General features: G+C 36.1%; 8 protein-coding genes and 1 gene segment (V, D, J or C); 5 read left to right on the forward strand and 4 right to left on the reverse strand.

Moving 5' to 3' along the window:
* Window positions 1-25,669, forward strand: part of LOC103047357 (gastrula zinc finger protein XlCGF26.1) — a 311,263-nt gene that overhangs the window by 235,256 nt on the left and 50,338 nt on the right. The gene's annotated exons all lie outside the window — the stretch shown is intronic.
* The window catches only part of LOC111194226 (zinc finger protein 239-like), a 457,259-nt gene that overhangs the window by 229,604 nt on the left and 201,986 nt on the right, over window positions 1-25,669 (reverse strand). The gene's annotated exons all lie outside the window — the stretch shown is intronic.
* Window positions 1-25,669, forward strand: part of LOC111196297 (gastrula zinc finger protein XlCGF7.1) — a 147,382-nt gene that overhangs the window by 103,033 nt on the left and 18,680 nt on the right. The gene's annotated exons all lie outside the window — the stretch shown is intronic.
* Window positions 1-25,669, forward strand: part of LOC125803867 (gastrula zinc finger protein XlCGF7.1-like) — a 156,312-nt gene that overhangs the window by 102,998 nt on the left and 27,645 nt on the right. The window lies entirely within an intron of this gene.
* Window positions 1-25,669, forward strand: part of LOC107197279 (gastrula zinc finger protein XlCGF42.1-like) — a 200,913-nt gene that overhangs the window by 102,997 nt on the left and 72,247 nt on the right. The window lies entirely within an intron of this gene.
* Window positions 1-25,669, reverse strand: part of LOC125803860 (zinc finger protein 239-like) — a 217,288-nt gene that overhangs the window by 27,255 nt on the left and 164,364 nt on the right. Inside the window, exon 2 of one of the 2 annotated variants that reach the window (XM_049482400.1) lies at window positions 2,336-5,099. The exons of the other annotated variant lie outside the window; for it this stretch is intronic. Within the exon in view, the coding sequence (XP_049338357.1) occupies window positions 4,085-5,005 (921 nt within the window). The 5' untranslated portion in view covers window positions 5,006-5,099 and the 3' untranslated portion in view covers window positions 2,336-4,084. Of the gene's footprint in view, window positions 1-2,335; window positions 5,100-25,669 lie in introns of those variants that run through there. 2 annotated transcript variants of the gene reach the window in all.
* The window catches only part of LOC103021480 (zinc finger protein 585A), a 258,231-nt gene that overhangs the window by 13,175 nt on the left and 219,387 nt on the right, over window positions 1-25,669 (reverse strand). The window contains exon 1 of one of the 2 annotated variants that reach the window (XM_049482387.1): window positions 6,979-7,260. The exons of the other annotated variant lie outside the window; for it this stretch is intronic. The gene's annotated coding sequence lies outside the window, so the exon portion shown is untranslated. Of the gene's footprint in view, window positions 1-6,978; window positions 7,261-25,669 lie in introns of those variants that run through there. 2 annotated transcript variants of the gene reach the window in all.
* Window positions 11,685-17,077, reverse strand: LOC111188208 (gastrula zinc finger protein XlCGF7.1). Its single transcript, XM_049482448.1, has 2 exons — window positions 16,756-17,077; window positions 11,685-13,356 (listed from the first exon to the last, which is right to left on the reverse strand). Exon 2 carries the CDS (start codon window positions 13,237-13,239, stop codon window positions 12,478-12,480), a length of 762 nt encoding a protein of 253 aa, XP_049338405.1. The 5' UTR covers window positions 13,240-13,356; window positions 16,756-17,077; the 3' UTR covers window positions 11,685-12,477.
* LOC103024096 (T cell receptor alpha variable 25-like) lies at window positions 19,625-20,410 on the forward strand. The segment is given in 2 exon segments: window positions 19,625-19,901; window positions 19,994-20,410. Coding segments are annotated over 2 exon segments (411 nt in total).

The following is a 25,669-nucleotide window of genomic DNA, read 5'->3' on the forward strand; positions in this document are numbered from 1 at the left end:
GTGTTGTTGATAGTGAATATGGAATTCTGTCTTCATATACAAAGACATGATTACAGTAATGGTCCAGTAGAGGGCAGATTTCCTCTAAATCTGCAGAAGAACTGTAACAGATGCTGTGGTTTGTGTCACTGAGCTGCTGTAAGAAGGGAAGTGAGGGAAGCTGAAGTGAATTATGAACATTTAAACACTAGAGCAACACTGAGCTGCAGCACCACTGTTCAGTTATGACTCGTCTTCATCACTGGTGGCTTCCTTTTCTGATTTTAGGTAAGATTCAGTTAAAGCTGAAACAGAACATGTATTTCTCATTATCTCAGTGTGGAGTACAGTAAGTTAATATAGGACATATTTTAGTACGTCTCTATCTCTCCAGCAGGTTCCACTTCTGGTGAGGGAATAGAACCAAGTTCTTCCACTGTTAATGTCCTACAGGGAGGTTCTGTTACCCTGTCCTGCAAATACAATGGAAGTGCTGCTGCTGATGAGCTGCTGTGGTACCGTCAGTATTCCAGATCCAGACCTGAGTTCCTGATCTTGGTCAATGAGGCTAACTATGAGATTAAAGCTGATCCTCCTGTTCCTGGAGTTTCTGGAAAAGTAAATAAAGAGAAAAACGGTGTGGATCTGAAGATCTCCTCTACTGCTGTATCAGACTCTGCTCTCTACTACTGTGCTCTGAGGCCCACAGTGACAGGAAACCCACCAAACACTGTACTAAAACCTTACCGTCAGCTTTCACACCATTTAGATTATAACATCAGTCTGCTTTGGGATATCATGTTGTGGCCTACAGTAAATTCTAACTCTCAGATTTATAAATGTCTTTCCTGATAAAAAAAAATGTCTAATAAAAACTTCCTGAAAATCTATTCAGATATTTTTTATAATAAGAATAATTTAGTATGCCTAGAAGTGATGTTCAGCAATAGAGTATTGGATATATATTCTTGATGTCTCTTTCAGGTTCACTTTATCGACAAAAGCACCCACAGCATCCATAGTGATTGACTAAGAAAGTCAACTGTGAAGGTTGGCAACCTCTGCGCATTATGGCCTTTAGTGCGTGCTCAACCCGCTCTGTTATTTTACATTCACAGAGCAAGTTGCTGTTGTTCCCAGTCATTTCCACTGCATTATAAACGCACTGACAGTTGACTGTGGAATATTTAGTAGTGAGGAAATTTCACAGAGATAACACCCTCACACTCTTACTGGACAGGAATTTGTGCCAAATTTAAAAGCAAACGTTGATAAATGTGGATCTACATGCGATGCAAGTCTCTAGCTAAGCAACAGACAGCGGAACAAATGGAGCGGATGGCAAGCCACCAGGGTTGCCAGATCAGATTTTTCTGTTTTACCTTGATGCCCAAAAACAAAACCGCCTGTGGGGCACATTTTTAATTTGGAGAGTCATTGCCTTTCTAAAATGCAATGTTTACACCCAGTGATGTGAGTCAGCATCTGTTTTTATGATAAACACTTACATTTCCAGCCTTTTCCAACTTCATTTGGAATGCATTCATTCATTTATATAATTTTAACAAGCAGGCCAATTCTAGGATCAGCCACATGGATCCCCTTAAAAAAAGAACATAAACTGTAAATAATTTTAAGGAGTTCCCAGGAGGGTGAGTGTGTCATATGGAATAAATTTAGTAGTATATGAAAATATATCAAAAAATACCTGTCTGGTCTAATTTAAATAGCTAAAAGAAGAAAACTACTAAAAACTCAGTGTGGACTTTTCAGAGCATCTGCGAACACTGGTAATAAAATCCCATTTATTTTATTTACTTTTGTTTACCTTATTTTTTCACATGAACCTGGAGAATATAGGAGAATATAATAATACTACAGAAACTGTAAAAAAAAGATGGACGCCGTGTCGCCGTTTCCATTCTTTCAATGAAAGTGAAGCCAAAATCTTCTTCCATGTTGGCGATCCTGAAACCTGAGCCTCCAGTCTATGGTCCCACCCATACAGTCATTAGTCCCACCCCGGCTAGGTGTAACCCAACCCTTTTACAAAAACCACACCTTTTTGAATAGAGCTGAATGACATTCTAAAAAACGAATTCTGTGGGGATATAAACAGTGCATGGAAAACATGCTACCTTCTCCTCATAAAACTGTAATTATACAGTTTATTATGGAGTAAAGTGATAATATTTGAAGCGAATTTGTGGAGAATTTTAAAGCAGAAAGTGTGACCACCTTTAAGTGTTGTACACCATAAGACATGTTTGCTAAAAAGAAAAAAGAATCTAATTGCGTGTACATACACACACACACACACACACACACACACACTCTGTGCTTATACAACTCACAATAATCAGCAATTAATGGTTTATTGGAAGTTGGATAAAACTACAAGAAATACAAAAAGGAAATTAACTTCTACACATTATAACAATTTACGATGAAACATGCTATTAACACTATGCCATATGCAAATCAAAACATACACAAGCCAGCATACATATCAGTACATAACCCAAAGAAATCTGGTAATTATAAAAATAATTACCAGATAGTGTAGCGGTCAGTCAAAACAATTTTAAACAGCACCAAAACACTTTATTTCTCAAATACCTTAACAATATATCAACCATCCCTTATGCTTTCCAGCAGTAATAAATTATTATAGCACTAAAATTAAATGGCTTGGTATCAACTCTTATACAAACTAAAAGTGTCAGGGACGGCATTAATGTCAGTCAAAAGGTCCTTGTATGTAATAGCTTCATTATTGGTGCTGTCAGAGTTCAAATCATGGTCAAAATTAAGTTAAAGGGTCATCTGGACATTCAGAGTGTGTGCCCATACTAATCTGAACTACCATAGCAACAGTCCTCCTCTGCACTCCTAACGACTCTGCTAGTGGCATCTAGTGTTTCAAGCATGGAAAGGCTGCAAATGGACAACATGAAAAAGACACTAGAATCCTCACGTGTATCTTGCTTTTCACCTCTAAATATCACATTATTGCTTGGGTTAGTCGTGCTTACACCTTTTCTTTGTTTCAAAAACTGCTTTAGCGTGATTATGCACTTCCTGATAAAGTACCTCTGTTTACTTACATGTAGAGTTGAGACATGTAGGTCTGTGCTTTTAGTTGTAAGCCTGTGTTCAGACCCAAGCGTGAACATGTTCAAAGACATTACTAACAAAGGTCAAAGATTAGGTACTTGGCGGCATCACTTCACTCAGAAACTTACTGGATGCACCCTGGTCTGTAACCGCTCTCAAAGTATTCATCACCACCCATTTAAAAATATTATTTTTACAATTTCACATGCTTTGTTGCAGAGTTTCAACAACATCATGGCCCACCCATACTCCCAAGGTCTCCAGGGGTTGGTGGCAATCATTAGGCCTCTGACACGACTTTGAGCTGGCAGACAACGCACAATATCACATAACAGAAGTCTGCGCAAGACTGCTTTTTTAAATGTGCTCCTGCCTGTTCCCGCTTGTTTTAGTCCATTACCACCCGCCCCGCCAAAAATCGCTTGTTTTAATCCTGTGCCACGCAATCATAATATAATTTTGAATTAATTACATTTTGTGCTTAATATTTACTAATGTATTTATTAAAACAGCAACATAGCACTGGATGGCACATTCTCTTTTTACAACTGTTCAAACACATGCCCTCAAGTGAATTGGAGATGCTGGAATTGTCTCATTGGTGTCTGTCTGTAGGTCCATCCTCTGCTTTGATTTTTATCAGTAATATCTTGAGAGTTTTTTGCTGCTTGCATTGGCTATTAACTGTGTTAGTGCAGACCATCAGAAGCAGTCATAGTGACATCTCAATGTCTGAAAGTGGGATGGTAATAGCTAAACAATGTGCCCCTGATGGCAGTAGGGGGAAATAACTTGAGTTGTTGCAAAAAAAAAAAGTACATGACTCTATAATCAACAATTTCTTGACTGCACTCACTCTATCTTATGAACTGAGCTCTACTTCAGGATGTTGCTTAAAAGGATTTATTCAGTGTATGGGTTGAAAACTGGACTTAACACTTAGTATACACAACTATATTTTGTTTTGTTAATATGCTTCAAAAATAGTTTAAACCAACAGTCTTCCCTGTAAAAATGTTACCAATAGTTCTGGGTTGGGATCTGGGATGAATTCATCTGGTGTTTCACTGCTCATTTCCTGACTGCCCATAATGCAATTGTGTTTCTTGAATGATTGTAAATACCTGAAGCTCTCTCCGCACTCTGAGCAGTAATACGGTTTCTCTCCAGTGTGAATAAGCTGGTGTTGTTGGAGATTACTCTGTTTACTAAAACTCTTTCCACACTCTGAGCAGTAATAGGGTTTCTCTCCAGTGTGCATGCGCTGATGTTGTTGGAGATGATACTGACGAGTAAAACTCTTCCCACAGTCTGAGCACTGAAACGGTGTGTCTCCAGTGTGAATGCGTTTATGTGTTCGTAAACTAGTCCGAGTATTAAAACTCTTCCCGCAGTCTGAGCAGTGATACGGTTTCTCTCCAGTGTGAATGCGCTGGTGTGTTCGGAGGCTACTCTGATTAATAAAACTCTTCCCACAATCTAAACAGGGATACGGTTTTTCTCCAGTGTGAATTCGCTGGTGTTGTTGGAGATTACTTTGTTGATTAAAATTCATTCCACATTCTATGCAGTGAAACGGTTTCTCTCCAGTGTGAATGCGTCTGTGTGTTCGGAGACTACTGTCATTACTAAAACTCTTCCCACAGTCTGAGCAGAGATACGGTTTCTCTCCAGTGTGAACAACCTGGTGTTGCTGTAGATGACTGTGTTGATTAAAACTCTTCCCACAGTCTGGACACTGATATGGTTTCTCTCCAGTGTGAATGCGCTGGTGTCGCTGGAGATGACACTTTTTAGTAAAGTTCTTTCCACAGTCTGAACAGTGATGAGTTTTCTTATTTTTTTGCATTTGACTGTGAGCTATAGGAGAGGGCGAATGCTGTGAATTGGAGATTTCTCTGGATGCCATGTTCTTCCCTTCGTTCAGCAGCTTAACATATGTGAAATCTTCTGATTGTATTTGTGAAGCTGAAACTGGAATCAGGAGAAGACTTGGTTCAGTTCTGGAAGAAATAGAAAAATTTTAATGTAATCATCCTAGTTATGGGTGGGAAATAAAAGCAATTGAATTGGGGGATAAATATTTGGATAAGACAATCAACACTTTCCTTAACAGACATGCAATGTTGTATTTTGCTACTGTTACAACCTAAAGGCTTATAGAATAAAACAAACAGACTCTTTTTCACCCTATACCCCAAGGGGTATCTAAATTAAAAATAAAATTAAATCTAAATAAAAGACTTGACAACCCTATTTTTAACATTATTTGTTTCAAGTGCTAAATAAATATTGACTGCATGGTGCGCAGCTTGCACGCAGCTCATGAAGATGGCGTCACTTGCAGAAGTGAAAGGGCTATAACCGATGATGTGATGTGTTTATATTAATAATGACATGTTTCATGGAGACTGTTGTCTAATATGTTTAGTTTGTTAATCAGCTTCTCCTTATCCATCACCAACACCGGAGTATCCTGCCAAAAAAACCTGAGATACAGGGAAGCCACTCCCAGCCACAAGTTCCTTGAATACTGAAATTCCTGCATTTGGTGTAAATATTAATTTGCAGGTTAGGTTATTCCTAGTTTTGTGGTATAATTTTGTTCACAGACCACCCAACAGATATAATCTAAAAAGTAAGTTTATTTTTCATTTGTTGTAAGGGTAAAAACTAAACTCGAACAAACTAAAGCCATAATCCATATATCATACTAAACCACAAAAAAATAATCCATCTGTTATCAAACATAATCGCTTGATTCAAACTTGAAAACAATTGGACAACATCTTCATTCTTCAAATTCTTCAAAAAGCCGATAGCTATTGTGGCTAATCTGCTATTGTGAGTTTCATATAGTCCTCAGGTCAGCTTCAATACTCATATTTGTATACCAAGAACAATCAGGAACAAACTTTTTTTTTTATATGGACATTACAACTAAACTTTTGATCAAAATAAGTTGTTGCATTTAATTTTAAGCAGAGCTGGTTTATTTTTTATTACAGAGCATCACATTTTAGCTATGAATGAAAATGTGCCTTAGAATGAAGTTAGTCTTTAAGACATTTGAGTAGACAATGGCCTTCTAAAAATTATAAAAAACACTTTTACCTATAAATTCTGTATCATTTCAGCTAATCAAACTCAAACAATTCAATTAACCAATTTATTATTTGGTCTTTTTTCTTGTCAGAAAGATTTGTTTTTACAGCTTTTGTTACTGACCGATGTTTATAACAGGACGCTGTCAGTATAAATACAATGTATCTCTCTACTTCATGCACAGACAATCATAATTTAAAACAAATTATTTTCAAGTGTTAAATAAATAATATATTACATAACTGAAACCTCTGGGACTGATTAAATCATGCATTAAATAGCATGTTAAAGCATAGACATGAAATTGTCATAATAGACAGTTTGTCCGTTATGCCATTAAAAATGTTAGTCATTTAAAATGTTAAGATGCAGCAAGTTGACAACATTTCATGGAGTCTAAATTATAATTTTTTTAATAATATTAGTTAACTGATCAGCCTCCCCTCATCTATCACCCATTCATCACACTGTACAGAGCTGAATGAGATAGACTACTTTGTGCACACCTGCACCATGGTGTACATGCATTAAGCTGGCTAACTAGAACAGGAACAGGAATAAATCACAGCTCAGGGTTTAGCCCCTAAATCTCCTGTTCATCTTAAATAAAGCAGAATGAAAGTGTTGATCAGAGATAACTAGGAGAAGATGATCCTCCAGCTCCTGGATGAAGCTGCTTGTGTGTGATGTTAAATGCTGCTCCTTCTGAATGTGTTTCTGTGTGTCTAAGAGTAAATGTAGAGCAGTGTGAAGGTGAAGAGTGGAACATCTCCATACCTGCAGCAGGTGAGCTGATGGTGTTCCTCCAGCAGAGCAGTCTGAGTACAGAGGTGTGGAGCTGCTGATCAGAGCTGGATCTTCTGCTGCTCCACTTTACTGGAGACCGGGGGAAACTCTAACCACCCTTCCATATTCACCTACAGAGAATACAGTCTTCATTTTAAACCACAGCAAACATCTGTCCAAAGCGCTGAAACTATTAGAACATGTCCAATCAATACATCACAATGACTCTGTTACTTGATCTGATTCAATACAATAAACAGCCCTGAATCCACCTTAACCTCCAACAGTCTGCTGCTGTGTTTCTAAACTAAAGAGCGCCGGAACTCCGCTGTGGAGCCAATCACATCGCAGGGCTCTAGTCCCGCCCAGGATCCAAAGCCTTCACATTCGGAAACTAGCTGTCAAAATAAAAGTCCTGCAGCGCTTGGAGGATTACCTCGTTTCAATGGAACTTTTACCTGTTTAGAAACACAGAACACTTCGTGCCCATCAAATACTAGTAGGCGTGTTCGACTTCACGCGGCCAGACTTGAGGGTACGTTTTTGTGTTGCAGGCCTGAAATGAAGGAAGTTGTGTATATTAATAAATTAAATAAAGTTAATCCGACAAAACATGGAATATACTGTCTGCAATCAAATAAAAGTTAAAGCAAAAGTAGTGTTTATATATAAATTTTCCACATTGATCCAACTTTTTTCATTTGAGGATATATGTTTGTTTCCTTCATACATTTTTTCCCATAGGAAACGTTTGTGTTGCTGTTTAGAATCCTAATATATTATTTATTAACATTTACTTACCTATATCTACAAGTTATTATTGATGAAAATGAATTACAATCCAACATACTTCGAATATTCATTGATATTTTTCTCAATAAATATTTTTGTTTAATTAATTTGGTAAACTGATTTGTGGAAAAAAGGTTCATTCTGCTTGGTAAACCATCCCTTTGTTATTTTTGAACACATATGATAATTCCTCTGATCTTAGAACAGACTGACTAATGTAGGAGGAGTCTTTACAAGCTTGAAAAGTAGCTTCCAGATCTCTCCTCATTATCTGAACACTGGAGTCACCATGATGTTCCTGTGCTCTCTGATTGTGTTTATCATCATACTTGGTAAGTCTTTGATATTTTAATTTGTGATATTTCTCTTATTTCAATTGTATACAACTCTGCTGCTGATGTTAGGTTTTACTGATTTCTTCCACAGGGAACGGTTCTGCACAGTCAATAGAACCACTGCAGAACAACATGCAAGTTCATGCTGATCAAACAGTTACTCTCTCCTGCAAGTATAAGGGTAGTGGGAATCAGGACACTCTGTACTGGTATTGTCAGTTTCCTGGATCCAGACCAGAGAATTTACTTATAGTATATCCCGAAGCAGGACCTGAAATACAAGAACGATTCAAAGCTACAGCGAATAAAATGTTAGTGGATCTGATCATCTCCTCTACTGCAGTATCAGACTCTGCTCTCTACTACTGTGCTCTGAGGCCCACAGTGACAGAAACCCACCAAACCCTGTACTAAAAGTGTTTGTATGATGTGTGCAGAGCATTGCTGTTATCAGGAGGGGGAGCTGTTCAACCTTTTTGTGTTTAGACTCTCAGCTTCTTTAAAAGTACTTCTGATGGTTTGTATTAAAAGACCATACCTCATAACTGCTCTCACTTCAGAGAGATTCACACTAACACACAGATCAGCATTAGAGCACTGAGAGCTTAAACACACTACTGATTCCATATATATAGTTTTGTGAAGGCCATCATGAAGACAGAGGAACTCACCAGACAGGTCAGAGGTCAGACTGCAGAACAACATGCAAGTTCATGCTGATCAAACAGTTACTCTCTCCTGCAAGTATAAGGGTAGTGGGATTAAAAGGTAGTTTGTATTAAAAGACCATACCTCATAACTGCTCTCACTTCAGAGAGATTCACACTAACACACAGATCAGCATTAGAGCACTGAGAGCTTAAACACACTACTGATTCCATTTGATCATATTCACAATGAAGACCATCCTCCTCATCATCCTCATTATCACATCAGGTACTCACTGTCAAGATGTGTTAATAATATTCTAAAAAAAATAATTTTTAATATGTGTATGTGTAACATGTGTATTTGAAATATTTCTATTTTTCAGGTGCTTTTGCTACTGATTGGATTAGACCTGATCATCTGGAGAGTGATGATATTTTAAGTACAAAGGGAAAATCTGTTACACTGAAATGCGCTTATGACTCGAGTAGTGAATATATTTTTATTTACTGGTTCAGACAGTATCCTAATGGAGCTCTACAGTATTTACTGCGGAGAGGTGCTAGAACATATAGAGGAAATGCGGACACTGCAGACAGAAGGTTTGAGTCGACTGCATACGAATCATCCACTGAACTCACTATTGGAGAAGTAAGACTGGCAGATACAGCTCTCTACTACTGTGCTCTTAGAGTAGGAGCACAGTGATACAAAGTCTCTGAGGAGCTTTACAAAAACTCACACAACTTCTATTTACTTTGAACACAAGCAGATCAAAGTAATATCAAACCACACTGCTTATCTGTTATTACGCTCTCTCAGAAATGACTGGATGTGGTTATACAGGTGGTTATAATAAAAAAAATAAATGCACATGTTGCCCATCTGCTGCATCAGACAAATGATCTGAACAAAAAATTTGGGTCGGGCCAATATTTCCCACCAATTTCCCTAGGCTCTGTGGGGTCGGGCTCAAGGAAATAGTCTGTGATGTAGGCTTGCATTTTTTACACTGCTTTAATTCATTTTATATAATGGCATGATAATCACAATATAGCAAAGAAAAAATTTACACTGCGATAGTAAAAATGTTAGAATGTTATAATCACGCAGTACTGGCCTGTGCTGTGCACACATGCAAGCTCCTCCACTTGTCCTCAGCTGCAGCCTTCCACACAGCTAAGATTAAAGCTTCGCACGGAAGGTTTGAAGTATATTCAAATATAAAAAGCTGTAGAATTAACACCGGTGGATTAATGTTGAGATGGAATTTACTTCACAATACCCAGACACTGCTGTGACAAGACCATCTGTAACAAGAATAAGAAAGAAGAGGACTCGTATCTATGCGTTCCCTGTATGAAGCCAAAACTACACAGGAGTAGCTAAACAATTCAACAAGGCTAATATAAAATGAAAGCTTAAATGCACTGATTAATATCATCGCTTATATTAAACCCACAAAAACATAACATTTAGAGAAACAAATGTGATGCTCAATATGTTTAGGCACCACTTGTAATATTCCTCATCTGGAGGTAGGAGCAGGCCCTCCAGGGTAGTTGAGATACTTAGATCTAGATCATGAGCTAGCTGGGAGCTCATGGGCAACAACACCACACTGGGATTCTATTCTGAATGGGTTATTTAGTTACTGTACAAACCATAATTAGCCAGATCCCACTACTACTAATGTTCCATTCACACATACAGTGGCCTGCAAAAGTATTCACTGCCCCTAAAAAGGTTTCACATTTTATCACCTTACAAACAAAACTAGCCCATAATTGTACAGTGGAATAAAAATGACACATGCTTCTCCAAATTTGAATCTAACAAAAATCTGAAAAAGTAGTCAGATCCCATCTCTCTGAAACCTCTAAATTAAATCCCGTGCAATCTATTGCCTTTAGAAGTCACTTAATTAGTTAACAGAGTCTTAGTATAAATATATATATATAGTTTTGTGAAGGCCATCATGAAGACAGAGGAACTCACCAGACAGGTCAGAGACAAAATTGTAAAGAAGCAAGATTAGGTTGTAAAACAGATCCCAAGGTTTAAGCATCCCATTGATAATCCAAAAATGGGAAAAAGTATTTTACAGCTGCAAACCTAACAAGACATGGCAGTCAACCCAAACTGACAGATCAAGCGAGGAGAGCACTGGTCAGAGGAGAAGCCCAGTGGCTCATGGTCACTCTGAAGGAGCCGCAAAAATCCACAACTCAGATGGGAGAATCTGTCCATAGGACAACTATAAGTTGCACTCCACAAGTCTGGCCTTTATTGATGAGTTGCAAAAAGAAAACTATTGTTGAAAGAAAGACACAAGAAGTGCTGTTTGCAGTTTGCCACAAGCCATGTAGGGGACACAGCAAACATATGGAAGAAGTTAGACATTCTGGCCTAAATGCAAAGCACTATGAGTGGCAGCAAAGGAACACTGTTCATCACCCTGAACACACCATCGGCACTGTAAAACATGGTGGTGGCAGCATATGCATTTTTTCAGCAGGGACAGGGCAATCCCGGAAGAAAATCTGTGGGAGCCTGCAAAAGACTTGAAATTGGAAAGAAGATTCACCTTGCATCAATACAATGACCCTAACATACAACTAGAGCTAAAGTGGAATGGTTTATATTAAAGAATATTCATGTGTTAAAGTCCTGACCAAAATCCAACAGAGGTAGAGAAATACCCAAAAGATTTGCACTAAGTCTTATAGGCGCAACAGTAATTGGACTGTTCCATGGAACATGGAAAACAATACTAGTTCCTGTCTTATGATATCTGGCATATTGTTGTAAATATGTATTGTTGGGAAAACTGCACTACCCTGACTGCTCCAGTGCGTTCCCCCTGAATTCTTTTGATGAAAGCCCGAAGTAAAGTTGATAGAGAGACAGGGCACTTAGATCTTCAGCAAATTAACAATTTATTAAAACAGAGCTTTGGGAACCTTTGGGACTTTTAAGAGAAGAGGTTCAAGGATCATTACAGTTGCCAGATCTTATATCACCCAAAACCACAGACTTACCACACACAGACTTACTGTTCAAAGGTCAGTGAAGTAGTTCTTCAAAAACTAGTTCTAACTGATTGAGTTAAGACATTATTTATTGATTACTACTGTTCTCTGCCTGCCAGGATGCCTACCAACCAGCCTTCTCTCTGCTCTTTAGGCACTGATTTCTGCATTACAAAGTACAGATTGGACATTCAGTTTTGAGTTGTCAGCGTAACTGTCCTTTGCACACCCACCCACATACACAGTTCAGCCCAAGTATCAAGAAAAACTAGTTGCAGACAACTGGGTCAGCACAAGCAAGATTAATCACATGACACTTGCTTCACTCTCTTAATAACAATACGGGTTTTAGATTAGATTTCATTATGCACGATTAGCTGAAAGCCTACATTTAATTTCAATAAGTAATGTCTTACAGTATAGTGACCGATAAACATATCTATCATAGACATGTAGTAATATTATCACAGTTAAAAACAGTGCTACTATTTCCACTTTTTAAACATGTCAACTGCATTTTGTTGTCGTGTATTTGTACTGATCATTGTCAAAGTTAAAACACTTACTACCTATCTATTATAGAAACCTGTGAGTCCATCAAAACTAACTGAAAACTTTAACAATGCTGGTCAGGAAAAAAGATTATATTCTTGCCTTGATGACAAGGAATGGTTTTAGGTGTGTTACTGCCCAGTTCCAAGACTGTTCATGATGCACTTGTGATTCTTAAATGAGTGTAAATGCCTAAAGCTTGCTGAACACTCTGAGCAGTAATATGGTTTCTCTCCAGTGTGAATGCGTTGGTGTGTTAGTAGAGTACTGTGTTGATTAAAACTCTTCCCACAGTCTGAGCAGTGATATGGTTTCTCTCCAGTGTGAATGCGCTGGTGTGATCGGAAACTACTCTGATTACTAAAACTCTTTCCACACTCTGAGCACTGATACGGTTTCTCTCCAGTGTGAATCCGCTGGTGTTGTTGGAGATTACTTTGATGATTAAAATACATCCCACATTCTATGCAGTGATACGGTTTCTCTCCAGTGTGAATACGTCTGTGTGCTTGGAGACTACTCTGATTATTAAAACTCTTCCCACAGTCTGAGCAGTGAAACGGTTTCTCTCCAGTGTGAAGACGTTTGTGTGTTCGGAAACTACTGTGATTACTAAAACTCTTTCCACACTCTGAGCAGAGATACGGTTTCTCTCTGGTGTGAACAAGCTGGTGTTGCTGTAGATTACCCTGTTCATTAAATCTCTTCCCACAGTCTGGACACTGATATGGTTTCTCTCCAGTGTGAATGCGCTGGTGTCGCTGGAGATGAAACTTTTTAGTAAAGTTCTTTCCACAGTCTGAACAGTGATGAGTTTTGTTACTTTTCTGCATTTCCCTGTGAGCTGTAGGAGAGGGTGTTTGCTGTGTACTGGAGATTTTTCTGGATGCCATGTTCTCCCCTTCGTTCAGCAGCTTAACATATGTGAAATCTTCCGATTGTATTTGTGAAGCTAAACTTCATCAGGTACAAAAGTTGACACTGGCATCAGGAGAAGACTTGGTTCAGTTCTGGAAGAAACAAAGAAAAATTAAAATCTAAGCTCATCCTAGTTATAGGTGGGAAATAAAAACAATTGAATTAAGGGATGAATATTTGGTTAAGACACTCAACACTTTCCTCAACAGACATTAGCCTTGGGCCAATAAACGTTATTATCGAATATCACAATAATTTATGCGAGTGACAGTATTAAGCCCATTATCGTCCATGCCATAACCATGTGACTTTTACCACCGTTCTGTTATTTAACCAGCTGAAGTCCAGCATTATAAAGGAGTTTAAGTTCAGTTTCTCCAGAATGTAGTCCGCTAGCTGATAGTGCCCTGGCTTACCGGAAACACTCAGGTCTAGTCAGTGTAGCGCTGCCCCAGAGGTTAGATTCTCTGCTTGAGGTTAACCCGAATTTGGCGTGATAATCACAATATAGTAAACAAATCATGTAACTAAGTTGCACACGTTAGAATGTTATAATCACCCTGCATTACGCACTTGACTTGTGGGTAGTGCATAGCCTTATTTATTATATGAATTGTGCTTTAGCACTCAGGATGTATGCTTAAAATAATAATACATTTTATATTGTTTTATATTCTTAAATATAGATAACTATATTAGAGTAGAATAAAGTAATTATAAGTTATGTTAACGTTGGTGTTCTGTTTGGGTTTAATGATTGTGCAGAGCCGTATTGATGTTTTTTGTTTTTGCACTTAAACTATAAGCTCAATGTAAAAAAGTTTGTTTGTTTAGAAAGTATTTTATATTCTCAATGTTAATTACATCATTCATATTTTACTTATTTAACAGCCCACACATGTTTTTAGCTCAGTTTTAATGCTGTAGTTACTAAAAAATATGAGGTTTAATTCGGGCTTGGGCTCATAATGACACTTTATGGGGTGGATCGGGTCGGGCTTGGACAGAATGTGCATGGGCTAGGGCCGGTCGGGCTGGATATTTTGGGCCTGATTTAAGCTCTATGCTGACGGACGAGATTAATAGGCTAAGTGCTGTTAACTGTGCTTACCACTGCTGCTGCTGCTAACTGTGCTAAAATATTGAAAATCTAAGCTTACTGTAAATAAACAAAGCGCTTTACTCAACCCAAAAATCTTGATTACACAATTTAAATAAATTGCAATACAACAGTAATTCAAATTAACTGAAATAATCATGAAAATCACCTAGCAGTAATAGATTCAAATATTCAAAACGCAATTCACAGCACTACAGTGTTTTTAAATAACTTCTCTTATTCAGAAACAAAACAACCTAGCTAAATAAAACAAAAATTAACAATCGATTGTTAAGTATTATTTTTATTAAAATAATTTTTAGAGAAACGAAAAATGGCAGGACTAAAACTGTATAAAGATATATCAGGATTTTTAGAGGACTGTACTTCTCTTAAGATATAAAAAAGCTTTATTGTAAAAAAAAAATAATAAAATAAATGTAATTTATTTTCGTAAATAATAGAATTATAAAAAAAAACATTTTTTTCCTTCACCTCAAACAGCCCTTCAAAGGAAAGATCATTTTGCTCAAGCAGGAACCCACCAGTCATTTGGTCATTTGGAAAAACAGATAAAAGTATGTTTAAATAGTGCCACCTGTTTGTTTTTTCAAAGAAAGGGTAAATATTTCCCAATATTTATAATTTGATTCTTAATTTAAATGTCACCCTTGGGCATTTTTGTATGGTTTTTAAAAGCACTGTAAAAAAAATAAATAAAAATAATTTATTATTATCATTATTATTATTATTATTATTATTATTATTATTATTATTATTATTATTATTATTATTATTATTTTTATTATCATATTAACCAGTTTGTATTTCCTGTATTGGGATTTACTGTTCTCCTTTGCTGTTCAGCTGCAGCAGGATCACTTAAAACCGCCCCATAAGGTCACATGGGGATCTTTGTTTTTACCTTTTTAACGATATTTTTTTTTAGCGCAATAATTTTGGTGACGATAATCTTGTATATGATAAGCCATATGTATAAAATAAGCCATAAGAAAAGAGAGTTAATGTGAAGCAACCTTAAAATGTTTCATAGAGACCGTTATCTAATGTGTTCAATTTGTTGATCAGCTTCTCCATCACCAACACCGGAGTATCCCAGCAATTAATCCCAGCAATTAATGTTCATCAATTAACTCAATCAATGTATACTTATATTACATAAAATACTATTTATAATTTAGCATTTTTGTTTACTTTTATTCAATATGGCTTGAAGCTCATAAAAAAATCACAATCATATTTTAAAACAATTCATTTTCAAGTGTTAAATAAAAAATATTGAATCATATAACTGGAACATTTTGTACTGATAATATCCTGCATTAATAGCACATTATTAGAGTACATACATGAAATTGTCATAACGGATTATTAAAAATGTAGAATATATATAAATATACATATACATATATATATATATATATATATATATATATACGTATATATATATATATATATATATATACATATATATATACGTATATATATATATACGTATATATATATATATATATATATATATATATATACGTATATATATATATATATATATATATACGTATATATATATATATATATACACACATATACATATATATATATATATATATATATATATATATATATATACGTATATATATATATATGTATATATATGTATATATATATATATATATATATATATGTATATATATATATATATATATACATATATATATATATATTAATGTCTGACAACATTTCATGGAGTCTAAATTTTATATATATATATATATATATATATATATATTTTATAATGATATCAGTTAATTGACCAGCATTCCTTCATCTATCACCCATGGTGTACATGTATTAAGCTGGTTAACTAGTACAGGAATATCAAAACAACTAGCTTAAGAAGCATCATAACTGACATATGAATATTTCTACACACACTACATCTACATCCTGAATATCACATGATCTATTTTACACACAGTTTCATAATGGATCATAAATGTGTACTTTATGTACACAAACAGACTTTGGCCTGGTGAAACACATGACCATAAAGGGGATATATCTACAGTTAGCATAAAGGAGTTTATAAACAATAGCAGCACAATTTAACACTTTAACCCACCAGACAAGATAGTTATTTCCCCAATAAATCACCACTCAGGGTTTATAAGTAGCCCCTAAATCTCCTGTTCATCTTAAATAAAGCAGAATGAAAGTGTTGATCAGAGATAACTAGGAGAAGATGATCCTCCAGCTCCTGGATGAAGCTGCTTGTGTGTGATGTTAAATGCTGCTCCTTCTGAATGTGTTTCTGTGTGTCTAAGAGTAAATGTAGAGCAGTGTGAAGGTGAAGAGTGGAACATCTCCATACCTGCAGCAGGTGAGCTGATGGTGTTCCTCCAGCAGAGCAGTCTGAGTACAGAGGTGTGGAGCTGCTGATCAGAGCTGGATCTTCTGCTGCTCCACTTTACTGGAGACCGGGGGAAACTCTAACCACCCTTCCATATTCACCTACAGAGAATACAGTCTTCATTTTAAACCACAGCAAACATCTGTCCAAAGCGCTGAAACTATTATAACATGTCCAATCAGTACATCACAATGACTCTGTTACTTGATCTGATCCAAAACAACAACAAAAAAAACAGCCCTGAATCCACCTTAACCTCCAACAGTTATGGAACTCTGCTGAGTAGCCAATCACATCACATAACTCAACATAACCGCTCAGGAGCCAATGGCTTTACATCAGACAACCAGATGTCAAAATAAAAGTCCTGGAGCGCTATGAGAAAAACCTAATTTCACTAGTACCTTTCATGTTCAAAAACACAACACTCTTCCTGTCCATCAAACACTATTAGAATTTTACGGAAGTAATTTTTCACCCAGATATCTAATGCATTGAATCAGTGTTGATCTCAGATGTCAGAATGTATTTTTTTGTATGAATCGATTTTATGTTTTTAGCATTGATTTTTATTTATTTTTTTCAACAAAAATACAGTGCTCCATATATGGTTCACTGGCTTCCTAAAATAGTAAACACTGTGATAACTTTACAAGGTTTTCCGCTGTTGGGGCACATTTTTATCGCATCTAATCTCTATAATTTTTTTTTTTTAAATATCTGCTGTATATTAATATTATAAACCTAACTTGAGCTGAAAAGCTAGTTTATTAACACGTTAGCATTTTAGCTTCACTCTTGGCTTTGTACTAATGAAATTTGATGTTACCTTTTTTTTTATTAGCAGGGTGTCGTTTTTTCTCAGAAATGTTAATATTTCATTAATAAAATGCACATAATATAGACATTAAGTGTATAGCCACTTCTCTGTAATCCTTAGCTAATTAATTAACTAACGGGCTAATTAGTCTCAGGCACTGTAACCTTTTTAAACTGAACCAAAAGAAGGAATTCAGGTTAACGATATTAACTTGATGTTGGTCAGATCAGTAACTACAGTCAGTATGTACTGTACAATATTTCCTTTACACAGTTTTTAAGATGATTGTCTTATAGAAGTAACCAGCTATATGATGGTATATGATAGGTAATAAATGTACAGTTGTAGACTCACAAAATAGTTTCTAAATAAAGGTTTTTTATTATTAAAGAAAAAAAAACCTACATGGTTTTGCCTCCCAGTGAAAAACATACACTACTCACAAAAAGTTAGGGATATTTGGCTTTCAGGTGAAATTTATGAAAAATGTAAAAGGTTCACGCTACAGTGATATCATATCATGAAGGATGCACTGGTGATTTACTTTGGAGTGGCCTAGTCAAAGTCCTGACCTGAATCCTATTGAGATGCATTACCTTAAATAGGCAGTTAATACTCGAAAACCCTTCAATGTGGCGGAATTACAACAATTCTGCAAAAACGTTTTGCAAATGCTTGAATGCAGTTGCTAAGGGTGGCCCAACCAGTACACAGGGCTATGTAAGTTTGGATTTTTTCTCCCTTAATAATAAAAACCTTCATTTAAAAGCTACATTTTGCGTTTACTTCGGTTGTCTTTGACTAGAAACATTTTTGTTGCAGATTCATTTATAAATTCCTGTAGATAACTATTCTGAAACAATAAACATGCAGACTTGAAACAGAAACACAATAAATAGATTGCTTTACACCTTTTGTTTTTATAACATTTATTAATAAATAACATTCTGGATTCTGTTGAACCAGAACTGAAGCAGCCAAACATACTGGTCTGTGACTGAGAGTAAATCACTGTAAAGACTGAACAGCTTCACACTGTTGGAGTTATGAGACAGAAAACTTCAAGCCATTGGCTTGCCACCTTCAGAAATAGTTGCCCATCATCGGCCGACTCAGCAGGGGTATGTTTTATTTTGGGCTTCTGTTTTTATAACAATGAAGCAACTAGTCATACTTAAAGCCTGAAATGCTTAATTACCAGGAAACACATTCATTCTCTTATAACGTGCAGTTAATTCAGTCTTAAATGAAATGTGTTCCTGTGGAATGTGCAACAATTAACTTTTCAAATAAAATCTAAATACCTAATGTAACTTTTTAACTATATGACTATAGGGACTCCCTTAAACCCTGGTCCATTTTTCTGAAATCTGCTGTATTTGTCTGCTGCCTTATGACTTGAAAGAAAGTCAGATCATTCAAACAGTTAAACCACACTTATAATAGAATGATCATTGAACACTTTATTAAAATATAAACATTTTAACTATACACAGAAATCTCTATAAATATTTTTTATCTAGTAAATGTATATATATTAAAGAAAAAGTTTTCTTATAACATATGCATTCATGTATTTATTTATTTATTTATTTATCAACAGTTAACCCATTAGTATGATTTGTTCTTTAAAGGGCCATATACAATATTTATATTGGCTAATACTTCTGTATGTTAACTACATGATCATTCATTAGACTTTTATTAATTAAACAACTTTAGTATCCTAAAAAAAGCTATGCTCTGTGCACTGACATCTTCTTGCAAAAGCAAAACCAGTTAATAAATCAGTCATAACATAAGGTCCCATACTGTTTCAGTCTCTGAAGATGATAGGGGTATGAAGAACTGTGATACTGACGCTTGAGTATTCTGTGTTCATATGTGTGTGTATTGTTGCTTTCCTGATACATGCAGTCTGTTGGCAGACAGCCCACCACATGCCAATGAAAACTCTTGTCCACACATTTTACAGTTTGCCTTGTAATCAGCTCCAATGACACTGTCCACATCAGCACAGGTAGCCAATAGACACACACGTCCCAGCCCAGTTTGTAAGCTTTCTGTCCTGAAACCTAGCTGTCTGGAGACACACTGGAGAGGCGGAGCTTTCTCACAGCTGGTACAGATGGGGAGTTTTAGAGAGAGTCAGAGGGTGGAGCTGTTTACTTCAGTCATGAAGAATCTTCTCCAGTAGACAGATCTCCTCTCTGACTTTTCATCATGTTGTGTTTTTGTTTAAGCAGCAGGTTCTTCTGTGTGTTTCTGATTCTTTCAGTTTTAACAGGTAAGAGCTGCTTTTATCTCCTTTTTTTATTCAGTTTATTATCTGAAACTCTGATCATCAGCACTGCACCTGCACATGCTCTTTTCTTACAGGAGACTCTCTGGAGAATTTGATAACATCTCATGGCTCTGTTAAACATGTCAGAGATGGTGAGGATGTTACTCTGTCCTGTAACTACAGCGTTACTCCATACACCCTGTTCTGGTATCGGCAAAATCCCAGATCCCAACCAGACTTCCTCGTCTCCATCTCTGAATCTGGAGATCCTGTTAAAGCTGATCCAGCAGCACAGTTAACAGCTAAAGTGGAGAAAAACAGTAAAGTTCTGACCCTGATCATCTACCACACTGCTGTATCAGACTCTGCTCTCTACTACTGCGCTCTGACGCCCACAGTGACAGGAAACCCACCAAACACTGTACTAAAACTTCTCTTGTGAAATAATTAGAAACACTCAGCAGGGGGCGCTGTTTCTCTTCTGCTTCTTCAATTTCAGATTTCTCACCATTCAGGTTAGAACATCAGTCATTATATTGTGGCCTACAGTAAACTTGAAGCCACAGTTTTATACATGTCTTTAAAAATGAGTCTAATGAAAATATCAATTTGAAGACGAGCAGGTCAAATGAATATATTCAAATAACACTGCTGTTCAATTTTATATAGATTATAAAATATTTATTCTGACATATAAATCTCTCAGTGGTCTTCAGTCTGTTAAGCTAAAGACTGGGAGAAAACTTCACCTTTCAGCTGGACAGTGATCCCCTACATAAATTCAAAGATACACAGGAGTAGCTGAACAATTAAACATGAATGTTCTACAGTGGCCAAAGTCCAGATCTCATTATACCTGAGAATCTGTGTCTGAAACCTCAATCCACAATCAAGTGTCATCCAGCCAACCTAGAGAAACTCTTTAGGAGGAAAGGATTAGGATTATCCTAAATAAATGAAGCCCAGCACATTTCAAGCTCTTATTGCAGCAAAATATTTGTCTACAAAGTACTAGGTTGATTTTATACAACAGCCATTTTTATATTTGTTTCAAAATCTGCAGACAGATTGGAGCAAATTGAGACAAATACTGATTTCTGTGTGTTGTTTCCATACACATTTAACAGCATTTAAGGGTTTGAATACTTTTACAAAGCTCTGCATTTAGCTAAAATGCAGGAGTGCAGGAAACCCACCAAACACTTTACCAAAAGTGCTTATGAGCTTGAGTCTTGTTTTGTCAATAGGGGGTGCTGTTTACCTTTTAAAGACCGTCTTTCCCTTATTCAGCATCTCAGTCTGTACCTTAACTACAATATGATCTTACAGCTTATTGATAAAAGGAGTTTCTGAATGTTTAATAAGCTCTAAAAAATGTCACAGCAAACCAAAAAGTTAAAGCAAGGGCACTTATGCTGTTATTGTTTGACGTTTTTTATTTCAGTTTTGGTCAGTTTGTGTGTAAATTAAAGCCAATGTGCTAGACTGTCTGTATGTGTATCAAATATAGATAATAATGTTAATATAATGTATCATATAATATGTTAATGTTACAGAATAACAGAAGATTATTAAAAGAAACAGTGATTTCCCACTCATAACCTGTACTTTGTTTGTGTGGCTAGTTTTTTTCCCCCAGAATTGTCATGGAAAGCCAAGCAGGGAGACGTGGAGGCGGACGCAAGTGCAGGTAAGGGAGATTTAATAAATATATTATATAAATAACAAAGAAACAAATAAACATGAAACAACGAAATATACCAAAACAAACAATAGATAATAACAATAATAATAAACAAAGAAAAGAGGGAGGCTAATGAAAGAAGAACTAAACAGAGCTAGGAACATAAACGAGGAATGAACAATAAATAAACAAGGAACTAGAAAATAACAAAGGATAAACAAGAAATTAACAAGATAAACACAGAATAAGAAACAAGGGCTAAGAAATACAAGGAAACGCGGAATATAAACGAGGAAACACAGAGAGACAAAACAACAGGTGAAGGTGCAAAGACCGACGAGGACAAGGTGCCACAGGAAGACTATATATACAAACAGGAAACACACACTAAACATGAACACCTGGGGTAAGGGCGGAGGTACATATGGGACACACGTGATGAAAAATAACTGGGGAAGAACCAGGCCCCCAGCTTTTCCCTTCCAAAACGTGGGATGAGAGGACCATTTGAGCGAAGCTGTCCATTTACTTCCATTTCGGGGTGTCTTTGAACCAATAATAAATGTATTTACAAACGGTTTTAGATTATGACACGGCCCATGTTCTTTTTTACAAAGAACGGATTTTCTGTCATTTGATCCATAAGATTAATAATCTGTTCACAGCTTTAGAAAATAACATTTGTATACAACTATGCTAACAATGACGTAAAAAGACAGCGACCCAAAATACCGTGCTGTAATGTTTGGAGAAGTTGCTCCTATAGTTTATATTACACATTTATTATCATCATTACAGAGTTTCTAAATGCTTGTCATGTAGAAAAACTATGAATATTCTTCAGTAAATCCGTGGACTGATATTGGCTATCAGTAATTCTAGTTTATATCGTCTGTTCATTCAATAAAAGACCCATTCTGGGACGGAATAGAGCTTTTCTCACAAGTGAATAACTCTGTGCAGCTCCTATAAACAGTACGGTTGTTTGCACGGCACGCGGCAGATGCTGGCGCCTGCGCAGTCTCTCGCTTTCCCAGTTAACGCCCCACGAGAAGCCGAGCAGGAAGTGACACGATTGGCCTCACCTGGCTCCGTTGAAATCAGGCCCCCAGCTTTTCCCTTCCAAAACGTGCCACCGGAAGTGTGCTGCTGAGGGATGAGAGGACCATTTGAGCAAAGCTATCCATTCACTTCCATTCATTTCGGGGTGTCTTTGAACCAATAATAAATGTATTTCCAAGCCGTTTTCGATTATGACACGGCCCGTGTTCTTTTCTACAAAGAACGGATTTTCTGCCATTTGATCCATAAGATTAATAATCTGTTCATAGCTTTAGAAAATAACATTTTTATACAACTATGCTAACGATGATGTAAAAAGACAGCGACCAAAAATACCGTGCTGTAGTGTTTGGAGAAGTTGCTCCTCTTAATTTAAAAGTACAGAGCTGATTGAATTAGAGCAGGGTCAAAGTAACCTCTTATTATGCAAATATAATACTACTACTATCAGTTATAATACATTGTAGATAGTAAGATAGTAGTAAATAGAAGTAAGATCGACTATGAGAATTATAATGTATAGATATAACTGTAATTTATATTACACATTTATTATTCTTATTACTGAGTTTCTAAATGCTTGTTATATAGACACACTATGAATATTCTTCAGTAAATCCGTGGACTAATATTGGATATCAGTAATTCTATCAGTTTTTATCTGCTGTTCATGTGCAGCTCCTATAAACAGTACGTTGTTTGCACGGCACGCGGAAGATTCGCGTCATGCTGGCGCCTGCGCAGTCTCTCAATTTCCCGGTTAACACCCCACGAGAAGCCGATCAGGAAGTGCCACGATTGGCCTCACCTGGCTCCGTTGAAATCAGCGGGATGACTTGGTCCAGTTAATATATACTGTCAATGGGAAGAACACAGGGGATTACGGGTCACGTGGGGATAACACACAGAGACATGAGAACAGACAGGAACAGAGCCAGGACGTAACAAGAATAAATAACTTTTTTGGTTCAGGTGAGATAATAAGGTGTCAATAGACTGTAAGATTTCATTGCTCAGCATGAGCAGAGCCTTAAAATCCCTGTCAGTAAATTCATGATAAACAGATATATAAAAGAATTTGACAGTTGGCAATAAAAGAAAGTTGGCAATCGATGTCTGTCAACCCTCTTTTCAAGAAGTTAGAATTAAGGCTAATAAAATATTTTTTTCCTCTGACTTTACATTAAAGTCTGTATTTGTAAAACAGAGTACAGCAGGTCCCTAACACCTAGTATGCTAGTTTTGCTAATGTTAGCAATGATAACAAACCAGTGAACCCTGTTTAAACCCAAAACTCAAAATTCAGATTCAAACAGAAATTATCCATTTGAATCACAGTGTTTCCTTAAGTCTCTTTAAAAAGAAACTGTTACAAAACTGTCACAAAACGTACTGTCACTCTCTCAGTATGTGTGCATCTTTCTTTCTCGCTCTCTCAGAACCTCCTAAGTGTGAAGCAAGACCAATCAGGATGCTATACTCACAAAAGGTGGAGGATACATGATAAGCCCAGAAGAAGCTAGAGGGTTTGTTGTGCTGGATGTTTACCTACGAAAATAAATTTTGCTGTCTTTGTAAAGTACACCCACAGATAACCAGTAACACTGCTGTTACTTGACTGGATAAGTGTCAAAAATATAGTTGTTAATTAAAAAACGTCTGGACTTCAAAAAGCAAGTAATGTTAGTATGAATCTGTACTGCAGAAGAAGCAGTGAATAAATTCGGACACTTGGCTCTATTTCCTTGTTAGCTTTATAGCTCCGTTGCTTTAAAACATGCTAATGTTAGCTTAATTTCAGTGTAACAAAACTTAAAAGTCAAAGGCTAATTGTTTTTATAAAAACTAGCATTAAATAATTTTAACATAAAAGAACAAATCTAAAATAGTAAAACGTAACACTTTTTATTACACTAAATGTATTTGTCTAAAATTAGACTAAAGTAACATTTGTTTTCGTCGACTCGAACTAGACTAAACCTAATAAAAGCTAAATGACTAAAAAAGTGACTAAACCTATTATACATTTTAGTCAAAAGACTAAGACTCAAAGTACACCAAAATCACCTGTCAGAATTAAAGCTGGTAGATAGACAGAAGTGTTTTCAATCTGCCATTTCTTTAATTCAAATACAGAATGTCAAGATAGGGTTTGGAGAACCAAGAAACATTTCCGAGACAGCTGTTCATGGAAGCGCCAGAGGAAAAACATCTAAACAGGCCCGGTGCATTTTTGTCCTGTGGACAGATAAGGTTATAGGACTCTTTGGTTGAATGAGCAATGGAAGGTTTTAATGTAAAAAGGGCACAAAACTTCATATAAAGATGATTCCATCTTTAGCATATTTAACTGTTTACAGTAACATTATTTTTTACCAAAGGTGCCCCAACTTCTACATTACACTGTGTAGCAGGTGCCACTACAAATTATTTACAGTTCTGAAAAATTATGGACAAAATGAGCAAATTGCCTTCTAAGCATTACAACTGTTATTCCTCTGACCTGCATTCCACTGTTCTTATTATTTGCCTTAAGGTACCCCTTAAAAATGTGCATTTAAGTAAATACAAAAAAAAAAAATTAACAAGGTAAATACGGTACATATTTTTAGCATTAAAAATAATTCATATTTAATACATACTAAATTTACTATTTTTTAACAATGTATCACAAATTAAGTATATTTCAATTGTAATTAAGTTACATTTAATTACAACATAAAGGCATTAGGTGTTGGTCCTATAACTTCTGCAAGCTTAAGTAGATTTAAGTATGTCATTTTTAATACACTTAAGTAGTGTAATGTTGTAAATGTGCATATTGATTCACATATTGTGTAATGTACTCAAGTGCAGTATTTAATGCCAAGACATATTTTCTGTCAACACAACATGTAATTTATTGTTTAATAGTCACACTGAAAGTTAGCTCCCCAGAGCAGAAGTTTCCTGTTGTAGGTTCTCACAACTGCTCTTACTTCAGAGAGATTCACACTAACACACAGATCAGCATTAGAGCACTGAG

This window comes from Astyanax mexicanus, chromosome 8 (assembly GCF_023375975.1).
Source record: "Astyanax mexicanus isolate ESR-SI-001 chromosome 8, AstMex3_surface, whole genome shotgun sequence".
In the NCBI taxonomy this organism is placed as follows: Eukaryota; Metazoa; Chordata; class Actinopteri; order Characiformes; family Acestrorhamphidae; genus Astyanax; species Astyanax mexicanus.